The sequence below is a fragment of the Martes martes genome (genome assembly GCF_963455335.1).
Source record: "Martes martes genome assembly, chromosome: 3".
Classification (NCBI taxonomy): domain Eukaryota; kingdom Metazoa; phylum Chordata; class Mammalia; order Carnivora; family Mustelidae; genus Martes; species Martes martes.
The window spans coordinates 167661882-167682733 of record NC_137890.1 but is presented as its reverse complement, the minus strand read 5'-3'; the positions used below and the strand labels follow the sequence as shown (position 1 = coordinate 167682733).

Sequence of the window (20852 nt, the reverse complement as noted above, 5' to 3'; positions counted from 1 at the left end):
ATGGTGCTTATCATCATCCCAGCTTGGGGTCAGACAGGGAAGGCCATGGGCTGGGGAGAACCCAATAAGAGGCAGAGAAACTGGAACTTAGTTAACTTGATTTTGACTCCCTGCCAGTAGGTGCTTACCCTTAAGAATTCAGGATAAGCTGGAGATTAGCTACAATGGTGGAAGGTGGGGTGGGGGTGGGGTGGGGGGATGGGCAGGATTAGCCAACTAGTCCAATCCCATCTTCCCTAGCTGATCATAGGACACTGATCAGTTTACTAGTATTATTGCTCATGTCTCTATCATCTCTGTTGTATGTTCTTTGAAGGCTGAAGCCCTACCTCACATTTTTTTTTTCCTGGTCCCAGCACCTAGCCCGGGACCTCATAGGCTACAATTTCTCAAGCAGTATTTGTTAATGCAGATTATAACTTTGCAGAACACTTTCTCAAAAGCCCTTGAAAACTGGAACTGACCGTACGTGGAGTCTCTAGAGCTTTGGGGAGACAGCGGGGATAAGAGGAGTATCCAGAGTGTGCCCCTGAAAAACACGGTCAGAACATGGGGCCAGGACGATGCCTGGCACACAGCAGATACACAGAGACTCTCTCACACACACACACACACACACACACACACACACACAATTTTTTAAAAAAGATTTTATTTATTTATTTGAGAGAGCCAGTGTGAGTGAGAGAGAGAGCAGGGGCAGAGGGGCAGAGGGAGAGGGAGAAGCAGGCTCCCTGCTGAGCAAAAAGCCAGATGCAGGGACCAATCCCAGGACCCCGGAATCATGACATGGGCTGAAGGCATATGCTTCGCCAACTGAGCCACCCAGGAGCACCGAGGTTCACAAAATTAATGAGGCCTACACTGGACCAGAGAAGGGGACAAGTACCTGGTATGCTGCCAGGGCTTCGGGACCTCAGGAATCAAATTAAGCCACTGGCCCCGCCCCAGGGGACAGTCTGAGTAAGATAGCCACCAGTACAATAGCCAAAAAGAAAGAATGGTGTCAATTTTGGTCTCAACCAAACCCAAAGTAATGATGGTACTGTCCTGACAGTAATGAAGAATGTTCTTATGAGGAAAAAACAAAACCAAACAAAACGTGGTAAAGGAACAGGTCAAGCAAACCTCTCCTGCTCTGTAAAAATAATGGTGAGAATGTAATTTGTAATAACCCACATTTATAAACACCAAGCACCATGCCCACGGAATATACAAGCATTGTGGGGCATTGTGAAAGTCAGTAAAATCTTTTTTTTCAAGATTTTATTTATTTATTTGAGAGAGAGAGCTGGAGAAAGACATCACGAGCAGGGGGGAGGGGCAGATGCCCTGCTGAGCAGGGGCCCCCTGTGAGCCTTGATCCCAGGGTCGTGGGATCATGACCAGAGCCGAAGTCAGATGCTTAACCGACTGAGCCACCCAGGTGCCCAGATCAATAAAATCTTTTTTTTTAAAGATTTTTATTTATTTATTCGACAGAGATCACAAGTAGGCAGAGAGGCAGGCAGAGAGAGAGAGGAGGAAGCAGGCAACCCGCTGAGCAGAGAGCCCGATGCGGGACTCGACCCTAGGACCCTGGGATCATGACCTGAGCCGAAGGCAGAGGCTTTAACCCACTGAGCCACCCAGGCGCCCCCAGATCAATAAAATCTTACAACACTCCTGTGATGGTCTACTTTTATAGACCTCAAAAGAATTAAGAAATTGTCCCAAGTCTCCCAGCTCGTAAGTGGAGGGGCTGTATTCGAATCCAGACCTGCATGACTCTAGGGCCCACATAGGAACCCCTATACTATCTGTCTTTTTTTTTTTTTAAGATTTATTTATTTGACAGACAGAAATCACAACTAGGCAGAGAGGCAGGCAGAGAGAGAGGTGGGGAAGCAGGCTCCCTGCTGAGCAGAGAGCCCGATGCGGGACTCCATCCCAGGACCCTGGAATCATGACCTGAGCCGAAGGCAGAGGCTTTAACACACTGAGCCACCCAAGGACCCCACTATCTGTCTTTTTTAAGGTGACAAATATATTTTGTGCTATTTTTGAAGGAGTCAGATCTCTTTTTCGCCTCCCTCTGCCAACAGAGGAATCTGGCCAGAAAGCCCCTTATTCAATCCCAAAAGAGGCCTGGACCCCAGGGCTCTGACTCTCTCAAGAGACAGCTCCTAGAACTTCAGGGCCCCTGAATGAGTCCTGTATTCTGAGATAAGAAAGGCTCTTATGGTCATGACTAGAGTCTATGGACCAAATACCAAGTGGGGGTTGTTGGGGCAGAAGGAAGTCCACCTTGGGTCAGAGGGGCGAAGGCTGTGTGCGGATCCAGGGAACATCTGACCTCGAGTTCTCAAAGGCCTTCTTTTCCCCGACAGTCTCCAAGAGCAGGGTTTTGAGACCTCACTGGGACCAGGCCAGGGTGGAGGGAAGCCCCCACCTCAGGGCACAGGGGTCGTGCCCACAGAGTGGAAGGGAGACATAGGAGGACAAGGAAAGGGACCTGGAACGAGATGAAGACCCAGTCACAGGAGCAGTTTCCCCGCAGCCACCTGCCTAGTTGAGATGGAAACACTGATTCCAGCTCCAGCCCCCAGACAGGCTAAGAATATCCCAGAAAAGCAACAGCCACCACCCCCGCCCTTCTTGATCTGCTCCTACAGCTGGAGTGCTATGCTGGGTGCCAGCAGGGGCATGGAGGAGACAGAGTGGGGGGTGATGTTTGCGGTGGGCACAAAAGGGAGGAGGGGGAAAAGGGCTTGGTGGGGGCAGGACAAAATGGACTAAGAAATAAAGCTCCTGAAGGGAGCTGGAAGGATTGGAAGGAGAAAGCTGGGCTCGGGCAGAGACCACAGAGGTGAACGCAGGAGTGGGGAAACTGGGGAGAGAAGATCCAGGGGTAAGGATGAGGGGGGCTGACACTGCTAACCTGAAAGGGAGACCAAGGCTGTATTAAGGAAGGAGGCAGAGCCTATGGCAAGGAAAAGGAGCTCCCAGCTCACCCTCATCTTCCCCCAACCCCTAATCCAGCATCTCAGCATCATTCCGCTCTCTCCTTGCCCTGGGGCACTTCTTCCTCATCTGTGCTTTCCACCCCCTTCTCTGTTCGAAGAAACCTCTGTTTGGCCTCCTCGATTAAGTCCTTCTGGCAAGGAGCCTGCTGGAATGGGAAGGATGGGAGAACGTGGGGCAGTATATCTGCTTCTTCTGACTGTAGGCAGTATCTCCTTTGTCAGGTTCATTTCTTCTCTCTGCTCATCCCCCTTCCCCACTCCCCACTGTCGCCTGGGGAAGAGTTTTCCCTCCACTGCCTCTTGGGGCCTTGCTCCCCTCCACCCCAGCTGTTCTGTTCTAAGGTCTTTGAGAGAGGGAAGGAAGGTCGGGCAGGTGCATTTCCTCCCCCTTTGCACACCTCAGGAGCTGAGACCCTGGGGTGGGGATCCTGGCTCAGGGAAGGGGTGCAGGCAGCAGGACCCAAGCATTCAGATGTCCAGGCTGAGTCTGCACGCTGACTGTTCTAAGAACCTTCCTTGTCATCAGCCTCTGTGTAGGGTCCCTTGGGGACATAGGATGCAAAGACTGTAGGTTGTGGGGCCTCCAGCCTTAATGTCTACTGGGGAGACCCTGGACCACCTTGGCATCCTGTCCTTGGTCTCCAAACTTTACAGGGGCCCCACTAAAGCCTGGAGGGACCTAGGGAGATTTGCACGACTGTGCGCCTGAGCAGGCTCCCCTTCCTCTCCTGGACTAAACCGCAGAAGGACAGGCCTCAGGGATGCCGTGCACAAACAAACCTGAGCCCCTCAGGCAGAAACAGACTAGGGAGAACCACACAGGGCTGGAGCTAGAAAATGAAACAGATTCATAGAATGGGTTTTATTTAGAGTCAGAATTGTAGAATTGGAAGAGGCTTTAGGAATCCTTTTTTTTTTTTAAAGTCCAATCGCCAAGATGTTATCTGATGTCTTTAATATTCATGTTGTCCAATAATAAAAGTAACATATATAGAACATACAGAAAAGTAACATATATAGTAACATATATAGAATCTTAATATGAAGAAAAGGAGGCCCTGAGAGCTGAAATGACTGGAACCCCTACCTCCTGCTTCCTAGACTATTGGCCTCTCGGAGAAGGAGATAAAAATAGCCAAAGGACAGAGGAGTCTGAGCAGTGTTACCTGGAGATGTTCCCTAAAAGATGGGGCTCATCTTCCCAGGATGGGTCAGCGAAGGGCTCATCTCTAAGGTGGAGTTGGTGGTAATCGTCAGTGATAAGGCTGCGTTCCTACACGGGCTAATATCCTGATCTAAGCCTTCCAATTCTTGGCCAACGACTATAGTTCTTGCCTTAAAGAGCCTTCAGGAATAACCATCTATCTGGACAGGGCACTGTTCTAGGTAACCTACCGAGTGATGGAGACAGACAAGGAGCCTGGCCTCAGTGGGGTGTGGGGAGGTCTCAGCTAAGGGGAGTCTGATACAGCCAGCCCTGGCCCAGAGAAGCCAGAAGTGGCTCAGTTGTTTAGCATCTGCCTTCGGCTCAGACCATGATCCCAGGGTCCTGGGATCGAGCCCCACACCAGGCTCCCTACTCGGCGGGAAGCCTGCTTTCCCTCTCCCAGTCCCCCTGCTTGTATTCCTGCTCTCAGTGTGTCTCTCTGCGTGTCAAATAAATAAATAAAATCTTAAAAAAGAAATGGACAGATGAGAAGTGACATAGTGACATACAGATCCTAATACAGATAAATGAATCAATCACAGAATATAGACATAAACATAACCCGACTGGAAAAGTACACCTGCAATGTGGTGGGGAGGCGCTGCCCTTCTGTAAAGCCTACCTTCTCCCCGGAGTCTTTCTGGTTTTACTATGCTTATTCCCATTGGCCTCCAGCCTGTAGAAACATAATCCCCCTCTCCCCTCCACTAATGTTTGTGTTCTTTTTTAATAACAGAAATGTTGTTATTTTTTTTATGGCTCTGTTTTGACTATTTTGTCTGCTTCCTTTAAAAATTCCATCCATATTCATTTCGCACATCTTTGACTCAGGACTCAGCCCAGCCCGTGAACAAGTTGTCATACAGCAGCTGCTGTCGGGGAAAGAGATTAGAAAGACAGATGTCGGGAAGAGCACTAGGTCCCTTGCCATCAGTCCAAATAGGCTTCTTGGAGGAGGTGGATTTTCAAGAGTTGGATGGAAGAAGGCGAGGTAGTGGTTTGAGGAAGGGTTCTGGCCCAGTGGTAGGAGCTCAGAGATTCAAGAAAGATAACCGAGGTAGAAGGGTGGAAAATGTGAACCAGAGAGAAGGTCTGATGTGGGATGAGATGAAGAATGAGAAGGGGAGTAAGACCTTTTAAGGCACCTATTTTGGGGACCCTGAAGCAGGAAAGAGAATTCTTGGTTCTGACCCAGGGAACTCTAGAAGGTCACAACTGAACCTGGAGTGGGGGTATCATGGTGGTCACATCTGTGGGTGTTGTACAGATAGAAGATCTTATCCTACATGACACCAGTAATAGGCCTTACGTCAGTGAGGGACTCCTGGGACTAGAGCGGGGAGGACCCATGGGCCATTCAGACCCACAGGTTTCTGCTAGGGCAACTCAGTCTCTGTGCAACCTGTCCTTAACTACCGGTGAGCCTACTGTTCCTTGGGTGTCACATAAAGGCTGACTCAGAAGGCCTTGTAGGAGGAAGTGGGACCAACTACAGGAGCTGAAAAGAGGAAACTGTTTTTTGTTTGTCTGTTTTTGGGGGGTTTTTTTGCAACTAGGGGGAGAAGGAGAGGTTGTATAGGTTAGCTCAGGCTGCAAGGAAGGGAGTAATGATCAGATCTCAAGGGACTGGGAGACACCTTGCTGAGAAGGGCACATTGGGTGCTGAGTCAGGAAGGAGATACAAGTCTGCGTGTGTAGGGTGGTAAAGAGATAGGGAATCGAGACAACCAGACCATAAGCCTCCAGGAAGGTGTGAGTGAGCAGGGGCTGTGGGAGAGCTGAGAAAAGCGGGTGCCTCTGATGGCAGCAGCTGCAGCCTAAGGGAATTCTGAAACAGCCTATATGGATGAAACCACACCCACACATGCGCATACACACAGACTGACAGCAGTGGTCTCTGGAAGTCATTTTGGTGGTCTATGAAGAACACAGAGGTGACTCCAAGGATAATTCTGAGGGTTTTGCTGAATCCATAGCCCAGGTTTCTCTCCCCATCATACCCACCTCCAAAGCCCACTTAAAAAGTTGGAAGACTTTCATGTTGGGGAGCTACGGGGAGCAAGCCTGGAGAAGAGTGGACACTGTCCTGTAAGGTGCATAGAACAGCTCCAGAACCAGGTGGGCTCGGGACCTGCAGGTAAGGCCCAGAGGACAAAGGCCTTGTGGGTGCTGAGGGGGGGAACAGAGAAATGGGCAGGATCCAGCCTAGTATCTTGCAGCGGGGAGTCCAGACAGTTGGGGCCTGAATGGCAGGAAGAATTTAACAATGAAAACTCACTTCAACCTGGACCAGGGCTAAGCTCGAGGTTGGGTCAACCCTCTTGTGCCTCCCTCTGCCTAGGAGGTCCTGCCTCCTCAGACCAGGCTCTGTCTGAGCCTCAGGAGACCAACCCACCCAATTTCCAGCACTTCTCCAGGAACTAATCATTCACCACTCATCCAAGTGTGAGATCAGGGTGTGTTGGTGGGGAAAAAAAGCAGGAGAGGAGCCACCCAAGGACCAGAGTCTATGGCGTCCCTCTACAAACCGAGCTACAGAGAATCAGGCCAGCAAACAGCAGACTGGGGCATCTAGCTGAGGGTCTGACCGCCCCCAAAGGAAAGGCCCCCAAGGAGGGGGCTTGTGACCTGCAGGTAGGTCCGCACCCCACCGGGACCCCATCACAGGTAGAGCAAGAAGACACCTACTGAACTCCCCTACAAGCCCATCATGGTGGCCGCATGGGAGGAAGGGAGGAGAGGAGAGCTAAGAGGTAATCCACCTGTGGCCATATTGGAGAAGCCCAGAGCAGTTCGACCCCGAAGGTCCTGGGGCGCCCTGGGGAAGGCACTCACTGCCCAGGCTGCCCCCAGCACATAACCAAAAAGGGGGAGAGGCTGTTCCCACCGCTTCTCTGCCACCGCTATCCAATACATCAAAACAAGCTGACCCAGGGCCTTAGGACTTGCGGGGGCGAGGAAGGGGCGATGTGAGGGGGAGTGGGAGCAGCCAGACCCCTTTCCCCAGCTCTGACCGTGAGGAGGCCCTTGGAACCAGGGCCACCTCCTCCCCCTTTCCCCTTTCTGGTGAAGGGAAAGGACCGGCGACAGAGGGTGGGGGTAGGGCGGGACTTGGGATTGGTATGCGAGCTTCTATTGGCCAGAGGAGCTGCCGGTCAGAAGGGCAACTCGAGCGAGGATTGGCTGCGTGAGGCGGGGCGCGGCGCGGCTAAAGACGGGGTCCAAGGGGTGGGGCTGACGCTGCAGCTGGCGCAGCTCAGACTCCGAGCAACCGCCGCGGAGCAGCCAAGCAACCACCTTCCCCTACCCGTTCCCGCGCCCGGGCCGGGGCTAGGCCCCCCACCGCCGGGTCTCCGGGGGCTGCAGCAGAGGCGGCGGCGACAGCGGCGCCGCCCGCGGTTCCCACCGGGGCCCGGGCGCCGGCCCCGCTCTGCAGGATGGGCACGGTGCTGTCTCTTTCCCCCGCCTCTTCGGCCAAGGGCCGGAGGCCCGGCGGGCTGCCCGAAGAGAAGAAGAAAGCGCCGCCCGCGGGGGACGAGGCGCTGGGGGGCTACGGGGCGCCGCCAGCAGGCAAGGGCGGCAAAGGCGAGAGCCGACTCAAGCGGCCGTCCGTGCTCATCTCCGCGCTTACCTGGAAGCGCCTGGTGGCCGCGTCCGCCAAGAAGAAGAAAGGCAGCAAGAAGGTGACGCCCAAGCCGGCGTCCACTGGCCCCGACCCCCTGGTCCAGCAACGCAACCGCGAGAACCTTCTCCGCAAGGGCCGGGACCCCCCAGACGGCGGCGGCGCCACCAAGCCACTGGCGGTGCCGGTGCCCACCGTGCCGGCGGCCGCCGCCACCTGCGAGCCGCCGTCGGGGGGCAGCGCGGCCGCCCCGCCGCCGGGTTCGGGTGGGGGAAAGCCGCCGCCGCCGCCACCCCCAGCCCCGCAGGCGGCGGCGCCGGTGCCTGGCGGCTCGCCGCGGCGGGTCATCGTGCAGGCGTCCACCGGCGAGCTGCTGCGCTGCCTGGGTGATTTCGTGTGCCGACGCTGCTACCGCCTCAAGGAGCTGAGCCCGGGCGAGCTGGTGGGCTGGTTCCGCGGAGTGGACCGCTCGCTGCTGCTGCAGGGCTGGCAAGACCAGGCCTTCATTACGCCCGCCAACCTGGTGTTCGTGTACCTGCTGTGCCGCGAGTCGCTGCGCGGGGATGAGCTGGCGTCGGCCGCCGAGCTGCAGGCCGCCTTCCTCACCTGCCTCTACCTCGCCTACTCCTACATGGGCAACGAGATCTCATACCCGCTCAAGCCCTTCCTCGTGGAGCCCGACAAGGAGCGCTTCTGGCAACGCTGCCTGCGCCTCATCCAGCGGCTCAGCCCCCAGATGCTGCGGCTCAACGCCGACCCCCACTTCTTCACGCAGGTCTTTCAAGACCTCAAGAACGAGGGCGAGGCCGCCGCGGGCGCCGGGGGTCCACCCAGCGGGGGCGCGCCCGCGGCCCCCACCTCCTCCTCGGCCGCCAGGGACAGCTGCGCGACCGGAGCCAAGCACTGGACTATGAACCTGGACCGCTAGGGATTCCCAAGGGCCGCGCCCGCCCCCCGCCCCAGCCCCTGACACGCACTCGGAGCCCCCGGGACCATCAAGCCGCCGCAGCTGTTACCGCCGCTCCGTGCCGTGGCCGGAGGAGGAGCCGCCCCTGTCCCGCAGGGGAAGGTGGAGGCCAGGACGCCAGAGGCCGCGGCTCTGGATTTGCTGTGCATAGGGTGGGGGTGGGGGATGAGCGCGGGAGGGGGACCCCCAACCTCACTCTTTCTGTCTGCCTGTGCCCCCATCCCTCCAATTCTACCCGGGTCTCCTCCTTCCCTTCCGTGTGTGTCTGTAAATCCATCTCCCTCGATTTTGACCGTTTCCTCGCCCCCTTCCTGTATCTTCATCTTTCCTCCTGTCTGCCTTCACATCTCCCTCTCTGCCTTTCCATTTTCCTTTCCATTACACCTTGGATGTGTATTTCCGTCTCCATCTTACCCCCTACCCGACTATCATTGCCCCCCTTTCCCCTTTCTCTTTCTGCACCCGTGTCCCCATCTCCCCTTCTCGTTCTCTTTTCCTTGCTCCTGACATGTGTCACCATCTTCCCTCCTGTCTGCTCACCCCCACCCCCCGCCTATGTCAGCTTGCATTTCTTCCCCCTACTGAGCACCCCATATCCCCTTTCCCAGACCAAAGGGATTATCAATTCTTGATTTGGACTGACTTCGGTGCGGCGAGAAACTGCAGCCCCAGGAGCCCAGACAACAACCAGGATGGTCCTTCGCCCCACCCCCACCTCCTGTCCCTACCTTTTCCAACGTGTTGCATGCCGGGAGTTGGGTGGGGGGAGGGAGATGCCGGCTTCAGGAGGCTGAGGTTTGGGAGCAAAATCAACCTAGGAGGCCATCCCGGCGGCGACGGCGCCTCAGCGGAAGGGCGGGAGGAGACAGAAACTCTTCTTACTCTGGGGGAGGGGTACCCCTCTTCCGTAACTTTAGGTGTTTTTGTTCCTCCCCTTTTAATTTATTTGGTTTTTTCCAGAGGGAGGGGGGAGGGTGGGTGTTGGGCCGGGAGCTGTCTGAGGTGCTGATTTGAGGCCGTACCGGAATCTTCCCGGGAGGGTACCAGGGACTGGGTTGGGCCTGGTGCCGTGTCCAAGGTGCCAATGATGCGGGCCGACGGCGCGGGCTGCACTGTCTGTCTGTCCGTCTGTCCCGGAGAGAACTATAAAGCGCTGGAAGCGCCTGCAGATGGTTTTGCGCCGGCCTTTCTTTGGGCCCCGGGAGGGAGGGAGTGGGATCAGGAGTGAAACAGTCACAGGGCAGGAGGACCCCCACGGGCCTACTGGGGAGGATGGGTCCCTGAGAACTGCTACTCTTTCCGTATCCCGCCCTCACATTGGCTTCCATTTTACAGAGAGTTAAGTAGCCAAAGGTTGAGGCCTGATGATAAAGCTGAATCCATCTTGTCTCACCTAGCTCTTCATTAATGCCCAGGCCATTTAGAGACTGAATGATGAAGACAGCAAAAGTTATACCCTTTACAAAGTAGACCATTGAGGTAGAACTAGCAAGTTACGATTGCTGCTTTTCTCTTCCTCCATCTCTCCCTGCTATATATACTGTCTAGAGTCTAGTGAGGCCTGACCAAGTCTGTGCTCACCACTCTCAGGTGGGGCCTGACACACACACTCAGCTCCACACCCCTCCTCCAATCCCCTTGGTTGTTTCAAGGCCATTTTAGTCACACGCCTACCCAGGATAGCCTTGGGAAGACCATCCCTGCTTAAGGTTCAGGCCTGGCCCTTTATCCCCAGGGAGGCTAGGACACAGGCAGCCTGGGAGACAGGAGCCTTTCTTAGGGGTTGAAAGAAGAGAACTAAGCTCTTTAGCCTGAGACTCCTGTCCCGATGCCTTCTTAGCCACGTGGCTAAGCGCCCCCATTCAGTTTCATTGGCCCAGGAGGCCTGGTTCCAGCAGAGTGCTGGCGTCTCTGACCCTAGTTGCAGCCAGACCTCGAGGATGAGGAGTGACAACCCCGCGAGGCGCGGAAGACTAGGCACTGGTTCGCTGTCCGTGGTGCTGACTGGCGCGCTGTGGGCAGGGTGGGGCTTGTAGGGGCAGGAGGAGTTGCAGGCACGGCTTCAACTAGATTTTCCGAATAATTTGAAAGTAGGTTGTGATCTCTTCTGGTGGTGAATTACAGGAGTCTGGCCCGAGAACCCAAGAATGCCGGCTTCCATTTGCCCTCCTAACAGGACAGACTGCGACTCTACCCCGGCCTCGGCCCAGCGCCCTTGCACCCGGCCTGGAGCCGGAAATCCCCAGTCCAGATTTGTGAATCGAATTCCGGGGGGGAGGGGGGGAAGGAGGGGGAGAGTTGGCGGAAGGGAAGGCGGGAGCAGCCGCCCATTGGCTGGAATTTGGCGCAGTCAGCGCGGTGCCGTCATCTTTCTGGGTTTGGGAGGAGGAAGGGAGGAGCACTTGGGTCACCCCGCGGCTGTCGCCATAGTAACCAGACTGAGCGGGCGGGGCCACCTTCCCACTCTCCCCACTCTAGCAGAGGAAACAATCCTAGGCTGCCTTATTTGGAACTAGTTAGCAAGACTCCTTTATTAGAACTTCTGCGTTAGAAGAGTCTAAAGTGGGTGGGAAAGAGAAACCAGAGAGCCTACCGAGACCCCCAAACGTCCCGTTCTTGGTGGGATCACTAGGTACTGCCCCTGAATCCATAGACACAACATCCTCCCTTTCCTACACACACACACACACACACACACACACACTCCAAGAACCTGTGGTCTGGCACTTGGAGACTTAGAATGAGAAAAAAGTCTCAGTGCGTGGTGTCAAAATAAATCTCACTTTCCTTGCCATGCCCCAAAGCATGAACACTGCCACAATCCGATTAGGGGGTAAAGGACTGGAGAAGGATCAGCATGGAGGAGGAATACATGGAAGAATTAGCCTGCTGGGTCAAACCTGTTCAGACTCCTGTTTTCTAAGGGAGGGGTGGTCACATGGAGAAAGGCTCAGTCTTCTCAGAAGGCAAGGTGAGAAAGGAGAAAGTGCAGAAACAGAGTAAGGTGCCTTCTCTTTACTGCCCAAAAGTGAACCTCAGGAAAGTGAGTCCAGGCTGAGGAGGGTAGTGGTGAAGAGGACTCAGAGCTCTAGAAAGAGCCCAGCCTGGGTGAGGGGTCGACTGAGGAAAGAATGGAGATGGAGAACAGGATACAGAAACCCAGCTGGAGCCATGACTCAGCACTTCCCCTGGCAAAGGACTACTGGAGTGACTCTCCCAGCACTGGAGCAACAGAGAAGGGAGGGAAGCAGGAAAGCGAATGTGTGGTTAAACAGTGATCTGACAATTTGTTGCATGGATATACAACCAAAGACATACATTTCAACCCAGAAAGCAGGTACATATACATTTATACTGATGAAGGCTTCTTCAGACATAACATGTACACATCGCCACTGCATACTTCCCTGCTCCTCTTCCTGGAGCAGAGGACATTCCGTCCGGAGAGCTATGCTTGCCTGTCCCTGGAATACCTTGGTATTTAATGGGAAAGGAGAAATGAAAAAAAAATCACAAACGTGGGGGTGGGGGCGTTGGTTGTCATGGTAACTGCTTTGCCTGCCAGACAGAGTACCCAGCAACCAGTGCATCTGGCAATATCTAAGGGGACATCCTGTGGCCTCAACCTATGGGGACTCTGCCTTAGGCCCCCAGATGCGCATCTCTGGAAGATTTTGACAACAGAGGCTGCCACAGCAGCCCCTCCAGCCATGCCACCATGACCAAGACAGGTGACAGCTAGGTATAGAGAGCTGACCATCCTCATAGCCCCACTTTGAGTGGTACTCCTGATCCCTTTATACATGACTAAACAAAATTTGCTGTCAGTGACCCTAAGACAGCACGTAAATGCGGGGTAGAAAAATTGTTTCTGTTCGGTGCAAAATAGAAAAATAGGGATAGTCTCAGGATTCAATACTTTAGTTGACCTTAGTTTAATACGTGGTTGAGATTTGGACTCAGTCTGTCTGTTGCACTTATAAGCTGGATGGCTAACAGCAACCTCCACCCCTATATTTTTGTTTGTTCGTTCTTTCTTTCCTCTATCTTAGGTTTAACCTCTTAGTGTCTGGATTAAAATTCCCCCAATCTAGCTTGAACTTTCAAGGGTTTTTTTTTTAACCCCTGGATTTTTCCCACCATTTCTTAAGTAATTAGCTGCTCCTAATGTCTCTTTCTACTTGGAGATATTGCCCACAGTAGTTATTCCCTTTTCTTAAGACTTCCCCCACCCCATTTCTTTACACCCCATGGCCATAGCCTACTGTGATTGATACTTAGCTTCTAGGCCATAAATCATAAAATTAGTTTCTCTGTGTGCATTTTTTTATATGACTACCTAAAAGGAAAGAGGGCTTATCATCCATTCCATTATAATCTTTCAATATTTTACTCCTTAAAAAAATTACATGTGATCTCAGAAAAACATAGAATATCAAGAAAAGCATAAGAAAGAAGAGTAATGATGGAGGGCTTGCCCTACCAGATACTTAAATGTATTATAAAGCTAAGGTAGTTAAGATATATGGCACTGACTTAGGAATAGACAACAGAATAGATATTACAAAGCTAAACTCTGGCATACATAGGAATTTAATATATGATAAAGGCACCATTTCAAATCCATTGGGAAATATGGATTAGTCAGCACATGATTTTGTACAACTGGGTAGTCATTCATATGAAGAAAAAAGGTCAATTATTCCTCATTCTTTACCGCCAAAATAAATTCCAGATTGTTGTTTTTCAATGTAAAGAAAAAAGCTATAAAATACTTAGAAGAGGAGACAGTTTCTTTTTTTTTTTTTTTAAGATTTTATTTATTGATTCTAGAGAAAGAGAGCACAAACGGCGGGGGAGGAGGGCTGCCAGAGGGAGAATCAGGCTCTGCACTGAGCAAGGAACCTGATGCTGGACTCGATCCCAGGACAGGACTCCATCCCAGGACTCCGGGATCATGACCCAAGCCAAAGACAGACGCTTAACTGACTGAGCCACCCAGGACCCCCAAAGAAGAGGAGACAGTTTAAAAGTACCTACTAAAAATTTAGATGCATACCTTTGTATTCATGAATTCTGATTTCTAGTATTGACCCTGGAGAAATACTTGAATATGTGCACATAAAGATATGATAAAGATATTTTTATTGTGTTATTGTTTGGACAGAGATAAATTAGAATGACATAAATATTCACCAGTATGTTAGGGGTTAAATAAGCTTTGATACAGCCAAATTACTGAATACTATATTACTCAGTTAAAAAGAATGGATTAGACTAGATGTACTGAGGAAAGATCTACAAAACATATAGTATCATTGAAAGTTGCATAACAATATGTATAGTACAATATAATTTATGCAAAAGCAAGACAAAACTAAACCTTAATTTGTGTGTGTGTATGTGTGTGTGTAATAGCAGTTGAGAAAGATATACATCACTCTTAATAAATGACTTCTGGAAGAACTGGGATTGATTTTGTCCAGAGGACATTCACCTTATCTGTGGCGTTTAATTTTTACAATAAAAATGTATAGTATGTTGTTTGCATAATTAGAAAGTAGTAGTTAATATATGGTAATAGTCAAATATTAAATAAAAATACTTAGAGAAAACAAGAATTATTTGTTAGTATTATTACTAGTGTATCATGGGTTGGGTGCTGAACATTTTTTTTGGCATAAACCTTGAAGGAAAAGATTGATTCATCTGACTCCATTTCAGCTTTTGAATGTTGGAGAAATAGAGAAAGAGCAACCACAAATAAGATTAAAAGACAAGTGGCGGGGCGCCTGGGTGGCTCAGTGGGTTAAAGCCTCTGCCTTCGGCTCAGGTCATGATCCCAGGGTCCTGGGATGGAGCCCCACGTCGGGCTGTCTGCTCAGCAGGGAGCCTGCTTCCCCTCCTCTCTCTCTGCCTGCTTCTCTGCCTACTTGTGATCTCTGTCTGTCAAATAAATAAATAAAATCTTAAAAAAAAAAAAAAGACAAGTGGCAAGCTGAGAGAACATATTTGCAGCAAAATTTATTTTCAGTAGAAAATTAATCAAAACTATGTAGATGTCATTCATGCCAAAAATGTAAGTAATTAATAAACGCATAGAAAGAGACTTTGCCATTGACCAGGAAATTCAAGTCAAAAGAGTAATGGGAGATTCCATGTCTTATATTGACAAAGATTATAGAAATGGAAAATGCCAACCATGATAAGAACATGAGATGTGGACACCTCGGAGGCTCACTTGGTTGAGTGACTGCTTCAGCTCAGGTCATGATCCTGGAGTGCTGGGACTGAGTCCCACACCGGGCTCCTTGCTCAGTGGGGAGTCTGCTTCTTCTTCTGACCCTCCCCACCTCATACTCTCTCTCTCATTCGCTCTCTCTCAAATAAATAAATAAAAATCTTAAAAAAAAAGAGATGTGCACTTTCTCATACTGGGATATATATATATATATATATATATATATATATATATATATCCATATCCCAGTATATATATTTATATATTATATAAATATATATATATTTATATATATGTATTAGTTCAGTCTTTTTTTTTAAAGATTTTATTTATTTATTTGACACAGAGAGAGAGATCACAAGTAGGCAGGGAGGCAGGCAGAGAGAGAGGAGGAAGCAGGCTCTCCGCAGAGCAGAGAGCCCGATGCGGGGCTCAATCCCAGAACCCTGGGATCCTGACCCGAGCCGAAGGCAGAGGCTTTAACCCACTGAGCCACCCAGGCGCCCCAGTTCAGTCTTTTTAGAGAACTGCTTGACTAGGGATCAAAATGCGAAAGGCAGAGTGCCCTTTGACCCAGCTTCACATTTCCAGAAATTTGCCCTAAGGTAATAAGTGGAAAAGGACATAAGGGTGTTTATTGTAACATTGTCTATAATAATAAAAAAATTGGATGTAACAGTAAGAGATTAAGTAAATTATAATAAATCGATATTTGTTGGGATATTATGGGCCATTAAAAATGACACATCAGTCTATATTTGTTGACGTGAAAAATGGCCACGATAAAGTGAAAATATCTGGTTAAAAACAATATAATATGGTCCTGTTTGTGTAAGAGGGAGAGAGAGAGAGAGAAATCTTTAAATAGCTGCCCTCTTCATGTCATTCAGATCTTGGCTTAATAGCCACCTCTTCTTGATGAATTCATCTCAGCCTGCCCCATAGTCACCTTTCCTCACATACCCCTGATTTATTTTCTTCACAGCATTTGTCCCCCCAATTATTTTTTGTTGCTTATTTATTTTGTATCCTCTCAAGAAAAGGTCTGTCTTGTTCACTGCTAGATTCCCTGTATCTAGCATAGTGCTGGGCACACAGTAGGCAGTCAATAGGTCTGCATGGAATGATTCTGCGTGTGTGTGTCTGTGTGTGTGCATGTGTGCAGCATTAGACACTTTTAAGATATTTACTAAAATATTAGTGTTGCTCTCCCTAAGTGGTGGGATTTTTAAATGATCAGTTTTACTCTCTTCTTAGTATTTTTCTGAGTTTCCTAGTTTGTTACAATGAATATTATTATTATTACCTTAAAAAGGAAGGAAAATCATGAAGAAAGAAAAAGAGGGATAGAGAAATAAGGGAGGAAGGGAGGGAGGGTAGGAGGAAGGAGGGAAGGAAGGAAGGAAAGAAGGAAGGAAGGAAGGAATTGGAAGGAAGGAAGGAAGGTAGGTAGGAGGGAGGAAAGGAGGGAGGATGGAAGGAAGGGAAAAAGTGAGGCTGGGCAGTGGCTGACCAGCCCTACCCCCAACCCCTCACATATCTTCAGAGTCTCTTCACTCCCTTCCCTCTCCTCAAACTCTTTCCAAATCCTGAGAATTTAAGAATGTCCTATGCTGGACAAGTAAAATTAGATACCTGTCTAGCACTGTGGACACACAGGCAGCCCATTTGGTGAATGAACACACACAGAGCATGGATACACACACAAACACTCTTAACAAGGATCCCTCAAAGGCTCTTTAAAGAGCACTCCTCTATCTTTGGCATAAATGCCATAGAAGACCAATTATCCCTTATTCAAATAATAAACTTAGGGGAAATTTTTCTCTTCACATGAACTTATTCACATCCTTTCTTTAAACAATGAAAACTAACACAGGGCCTGGAATTAAGTCGGGTCTCAATAAATGTGAAATAGTGACAGTTTCCATGTTTGTCTCTGGTTGTCAGCAAGTATATAAGTAAACTTTCATTCTTTAATCTATTTTGGAATTTATTTCTTTTTTTTTCTTTTTTTAAAACAAATTTTGCCTTTTTTTTTGTTTGTTTGTTTTTTAAGATTTTATTTATTTATTTGACAGACAGAGATCACAAGTAGGCAGAGAGGCAGGCAGAGAGAGAGGAGAAAGCAGGCTCTCCACGGAGCAGAGAGCCCGATGCGGGGCTCGATCCCAGAACCCTGGGATCATGACCCGAGCCGAAGGCAGAGGCTTTAACCCACTGAGCCACCCAGGCACCCCTGGAATTTATTTCTATATGTAGCTAGAAGTAGAGTTATTAACTGTGTTTTCTCAAATGAATAATGAGTTATGCCAACATTCGAACAGTTTTCTTTTCCCTATAGTGAATGTAACCTTTATCTTTTATGAAATTCCCACATATACATGGGTCTGTTTCAAAGCTCTACTCAGTTCTGTTGGTCTACCTAGCTATTCTATGCCAAACCACACCTTTAATAACTGCAGCTTTGCTGTATGTTCATTGTTCTTGTGCTAAAATTGTCTAGGCTGTTCTTAAACATAGTCCAGAAGAACTTTAGAACCAAGCCTGTCAGGGACTGTATTACTCTTGGAGACCAATTTGGACAGATTTAACATTTTGCAATATTGAGTCATTCTATCCAGGAACAGGCTAAGTGTTCCTTTCATTCAGGTCTTCTTTTATATTCCTTAGTGGAGCTTAGTGGTTTTCCTCATTTAGATGTTTCCGTGTTTTTCATTAGGTTTTCTAGGAACATATCTTTTATTGCTGTTGTAAATCTAGTATTCCCAAAGATTTCCCTTATTTTCATAGAATTATAGGATAACCATATGTTTTTGTATGTTAATCTTATATGTTACTGGATATACAAGTTTCATTAGTTTCACGTTCATTTGGATCTGTTGGCAACCATACTGTCTGCAAACAAGGACATTTTAATATCTTCCTTTCCAAGATTTGCATATAAAATATATCTTTTCTTGTCTTATTGCATTGACTAGGACCTTTAGCAGAATGTCCAGCGGTGGCAGGGGTAAGGTTAGAAGGGATAAAACAGATTTGCCTTGTTCTTGACTTAGGGTACTATTTCTCATATTTCACCAACTGCTTTCTTATTGTCTTTTAAAACTGAACATTCCATTTTGTGTATATTGCTATATAGTAAATCATCTCAAATAATTTTTTGGAAGTTGATAAAACCTTAATCAAAATAATTATTCAAATTGCCTGTTCTGAGGCATGTTGGCCTACCTGGTCCTGGGCATGTGCAGTTTGACGATGAAGGATGGAGTGGCTGAATTTTTTCCTTTGCTACTCCTCCCCCGCTCTCCCTAAACATGTAAAGACAGTGTGATGTGATGCACAGAATAAAATTCTGGGAATCAGAGGTTTGATTCCCTATTTAATCATTAATTTAAGTTATTCAACCTCTCTGACTTTGGTTTTCTCATCTATCAGATGGAAACAAGGATTTCAGATGTGTTGTGGCTTAACAGGCATGACAATATTATTGTTGTTGGGGTAACAGCCATTGCTATGGTAATCAGCATTTTTAATAAACATTGACAGAGGGAATAAGGGACCAAGACACAGTCCAGATTGGAGTCCAGGGCTGTTCTGACCAGCTCTGCTGGCCCCTGAAGCAGTGGGGAGCTCTGGAGACCTGAACCTCCCATGAGCTATCCATGACCTTGGTGACGTGTGTTTACTCCTTGCTGCAGGCAAGGTTCCAGTGGGACCCACGTGCATCTCTCTAGAATGCCAGCCAAGGGACTTGCTTCAGCTGCTGGTATGTAGACATTTATGCCAACCAGGCCCAGCCCAGCAGCATTCCTGAGCTGAGGCCTTTGGGCCACCAGGCCAGGTCCCTCTTGGGATTCCACACTCCAAGGAGCCCCTGTCCCCAGGCTGGCTCTTGCCAGCAGGGAAGAATAGCTAAACCTTGCATCTATATTGTACCTGCTTTGTGACCAGGGATGGGGGACAGGTGCATTTGGGGGCATCTTAGGACACTAGGCATGAAGAACCTTCAAACTGTGAGGATATGGAATTGGGTGCACACAAGCATGTGACAATGCCTGTCTTAACATCATGCTTCAACATGTAATGGAAATATGTTGAGATTTGCAGCAAATTTGGGCCACGCTATTTCCTCATGGTGGGACCTTGAGACTTTGCTCACTGTCATAAAGGAATTAAAGAAGCTGTTGTAAGTATCGGGTGAAATCTTGTTTATGGATGTGTCTTGTAAACTGTAAAGTGCAGTACACATAAGGTGGTCCTGAGTTTTAGATGCATGGTCATGGATGTGGTCACTGCATACAGGTGTGTGCAAGATGGATCCAGAACTTGTCTTTCTGCCTCTGTGTGTCAAAAGTAGAAAGCCAAAGGGAAAGGGGAAAGGTATGGTGATCACAGGGAAGGAGGATGAGATCCAGAGGTTGCCATCAGACCACAGACCCTTCCCTGCTTTTCCCATTCATCTCCCCATCTGGTGTCACCTCAGACATCTCCATGCTGCAGGATAAAAAAGACAGCACAGCCTGAAGCCGCCCTGATAACTTCCTGCTGTGTTGCTAAGCAACATGTCCTCCTCTTCCAGAAAAAGGAACCTGATGTTCATGCTCAGGGTCTGGCCTTCCAGGCTCCTTCAACTACTCCCCCATCCCTTAATCTCTCAGAAACTCAAGGAAGGAGATTCTCTGACTCATGGAAAGAGACTAAGGGTAGGTACACTTGGAGGAGGTATGAATGGAGGATTGGAAGATGAGACTGGTGGGAGAGGGTTTGAGCTCACAGGGAAGCTCTGTGTTCTGAGCTGGTTGATGCTGGGGGTGGGGGGTAACACTTAGGAAGCAGCTCTCTGCGCTAGACTCTTTAGGCACATGCTCTGTCCTTGCAGCAAACCAACAAGGTGGGCATAATCAGCATCTCCATTCTACAGATGAGGTCACTGAGTCTCAGAGCAAGTAGCCTTCTCTGTTCCAATGAGAGTACACAAAGGCTGGGTTTGTATCCATGTCCATTTGGGTTCCTTCTACTCTATCATGTCATTTGAGATAAATTCAAAGGTCGCAATTGGCCACAAGACTTCTGATAGGCATTTCTCACTCTCTTTGTCTGGAACCCATGGTAAGTGCTGGATTTGGAACTTGTCCTGGGGTTGGGCGGGGGTTTGGGCGCAGGCTATAGTCCCATCACTTCCTGGGCCTCTTAGAATCTTAGGATCCGCTCATTCTTCCATGAGAGATGATAAGGGATTAATAGGTGGGGAAAGGAGTGAGCTGGCTGCTAGGTTTGAATCATACCTCTAGCAGCACTGTGACCCCAAGCAAGTTCTTTAACATTTGTGCCTTAGTTTTCCTCATCTACAGAGTAGGAGTAATATTAGAAGCAACTACAGAGGGTCATAAGGATTAAATGAACATAAAGATCTTTTTTTAAAAGATTTTTATTTATTTATTTGACAGACAGAGGTCACAACTAAGCAGAGAGGCAGGGGTGGGGAGAATCAGGCTCCTCGCTTAGCAGAGAGCCCAATGCAGGGCTCAATCCCAGGACCCTGGGATCATGACCTGAGCCAAAAGCAGAGGTTTAATCCACTGGGGTTAACCCACTGGGGTGCTGCCCAGGCACCTCAAACATAAAGATCTTTAAACAGTGCCTGGCACATAAGTGTTCAATAAGTATTAGCCATTATTATTATTATTATTATTATTTCTATGAGGCTTCAGTGTATAAAGCTCTTTCACATCTTTAGTGGTTAAGAGAACTCACTGCTTCTGAAATGAGACTGGGTACAGTGTCTGCTCTGCCCTTTTTCACTGTGT

The 20852-nt window shown here is 49.0% G+C and overlaps 1 protein-coding gene across 1 annotated transcript; it reads left to right on the top strand.

Annotated features, from left to right (window-relative positions):
• Positions 1-7649: 7649 nt before the first annotated feature.
• On the top strand, positions 7650-8762 carry CDK5R2 (cyclin dependent kinase 5 regulatory subunit 2; the record flags this gene model as incomplete). Its single annotated transcript, XM_080798284.1, has 1 exon — positions 7650-8762. The coding sequence occupies one exon, from the start codon at positions 7650-7652 to the stop codon at positions 8760-8762; it is 1113 nt and encodes a 370-aa protein (XP_080654410.1).
• Positions 8763-20852: the final 12090 nt, after the last annotated feature.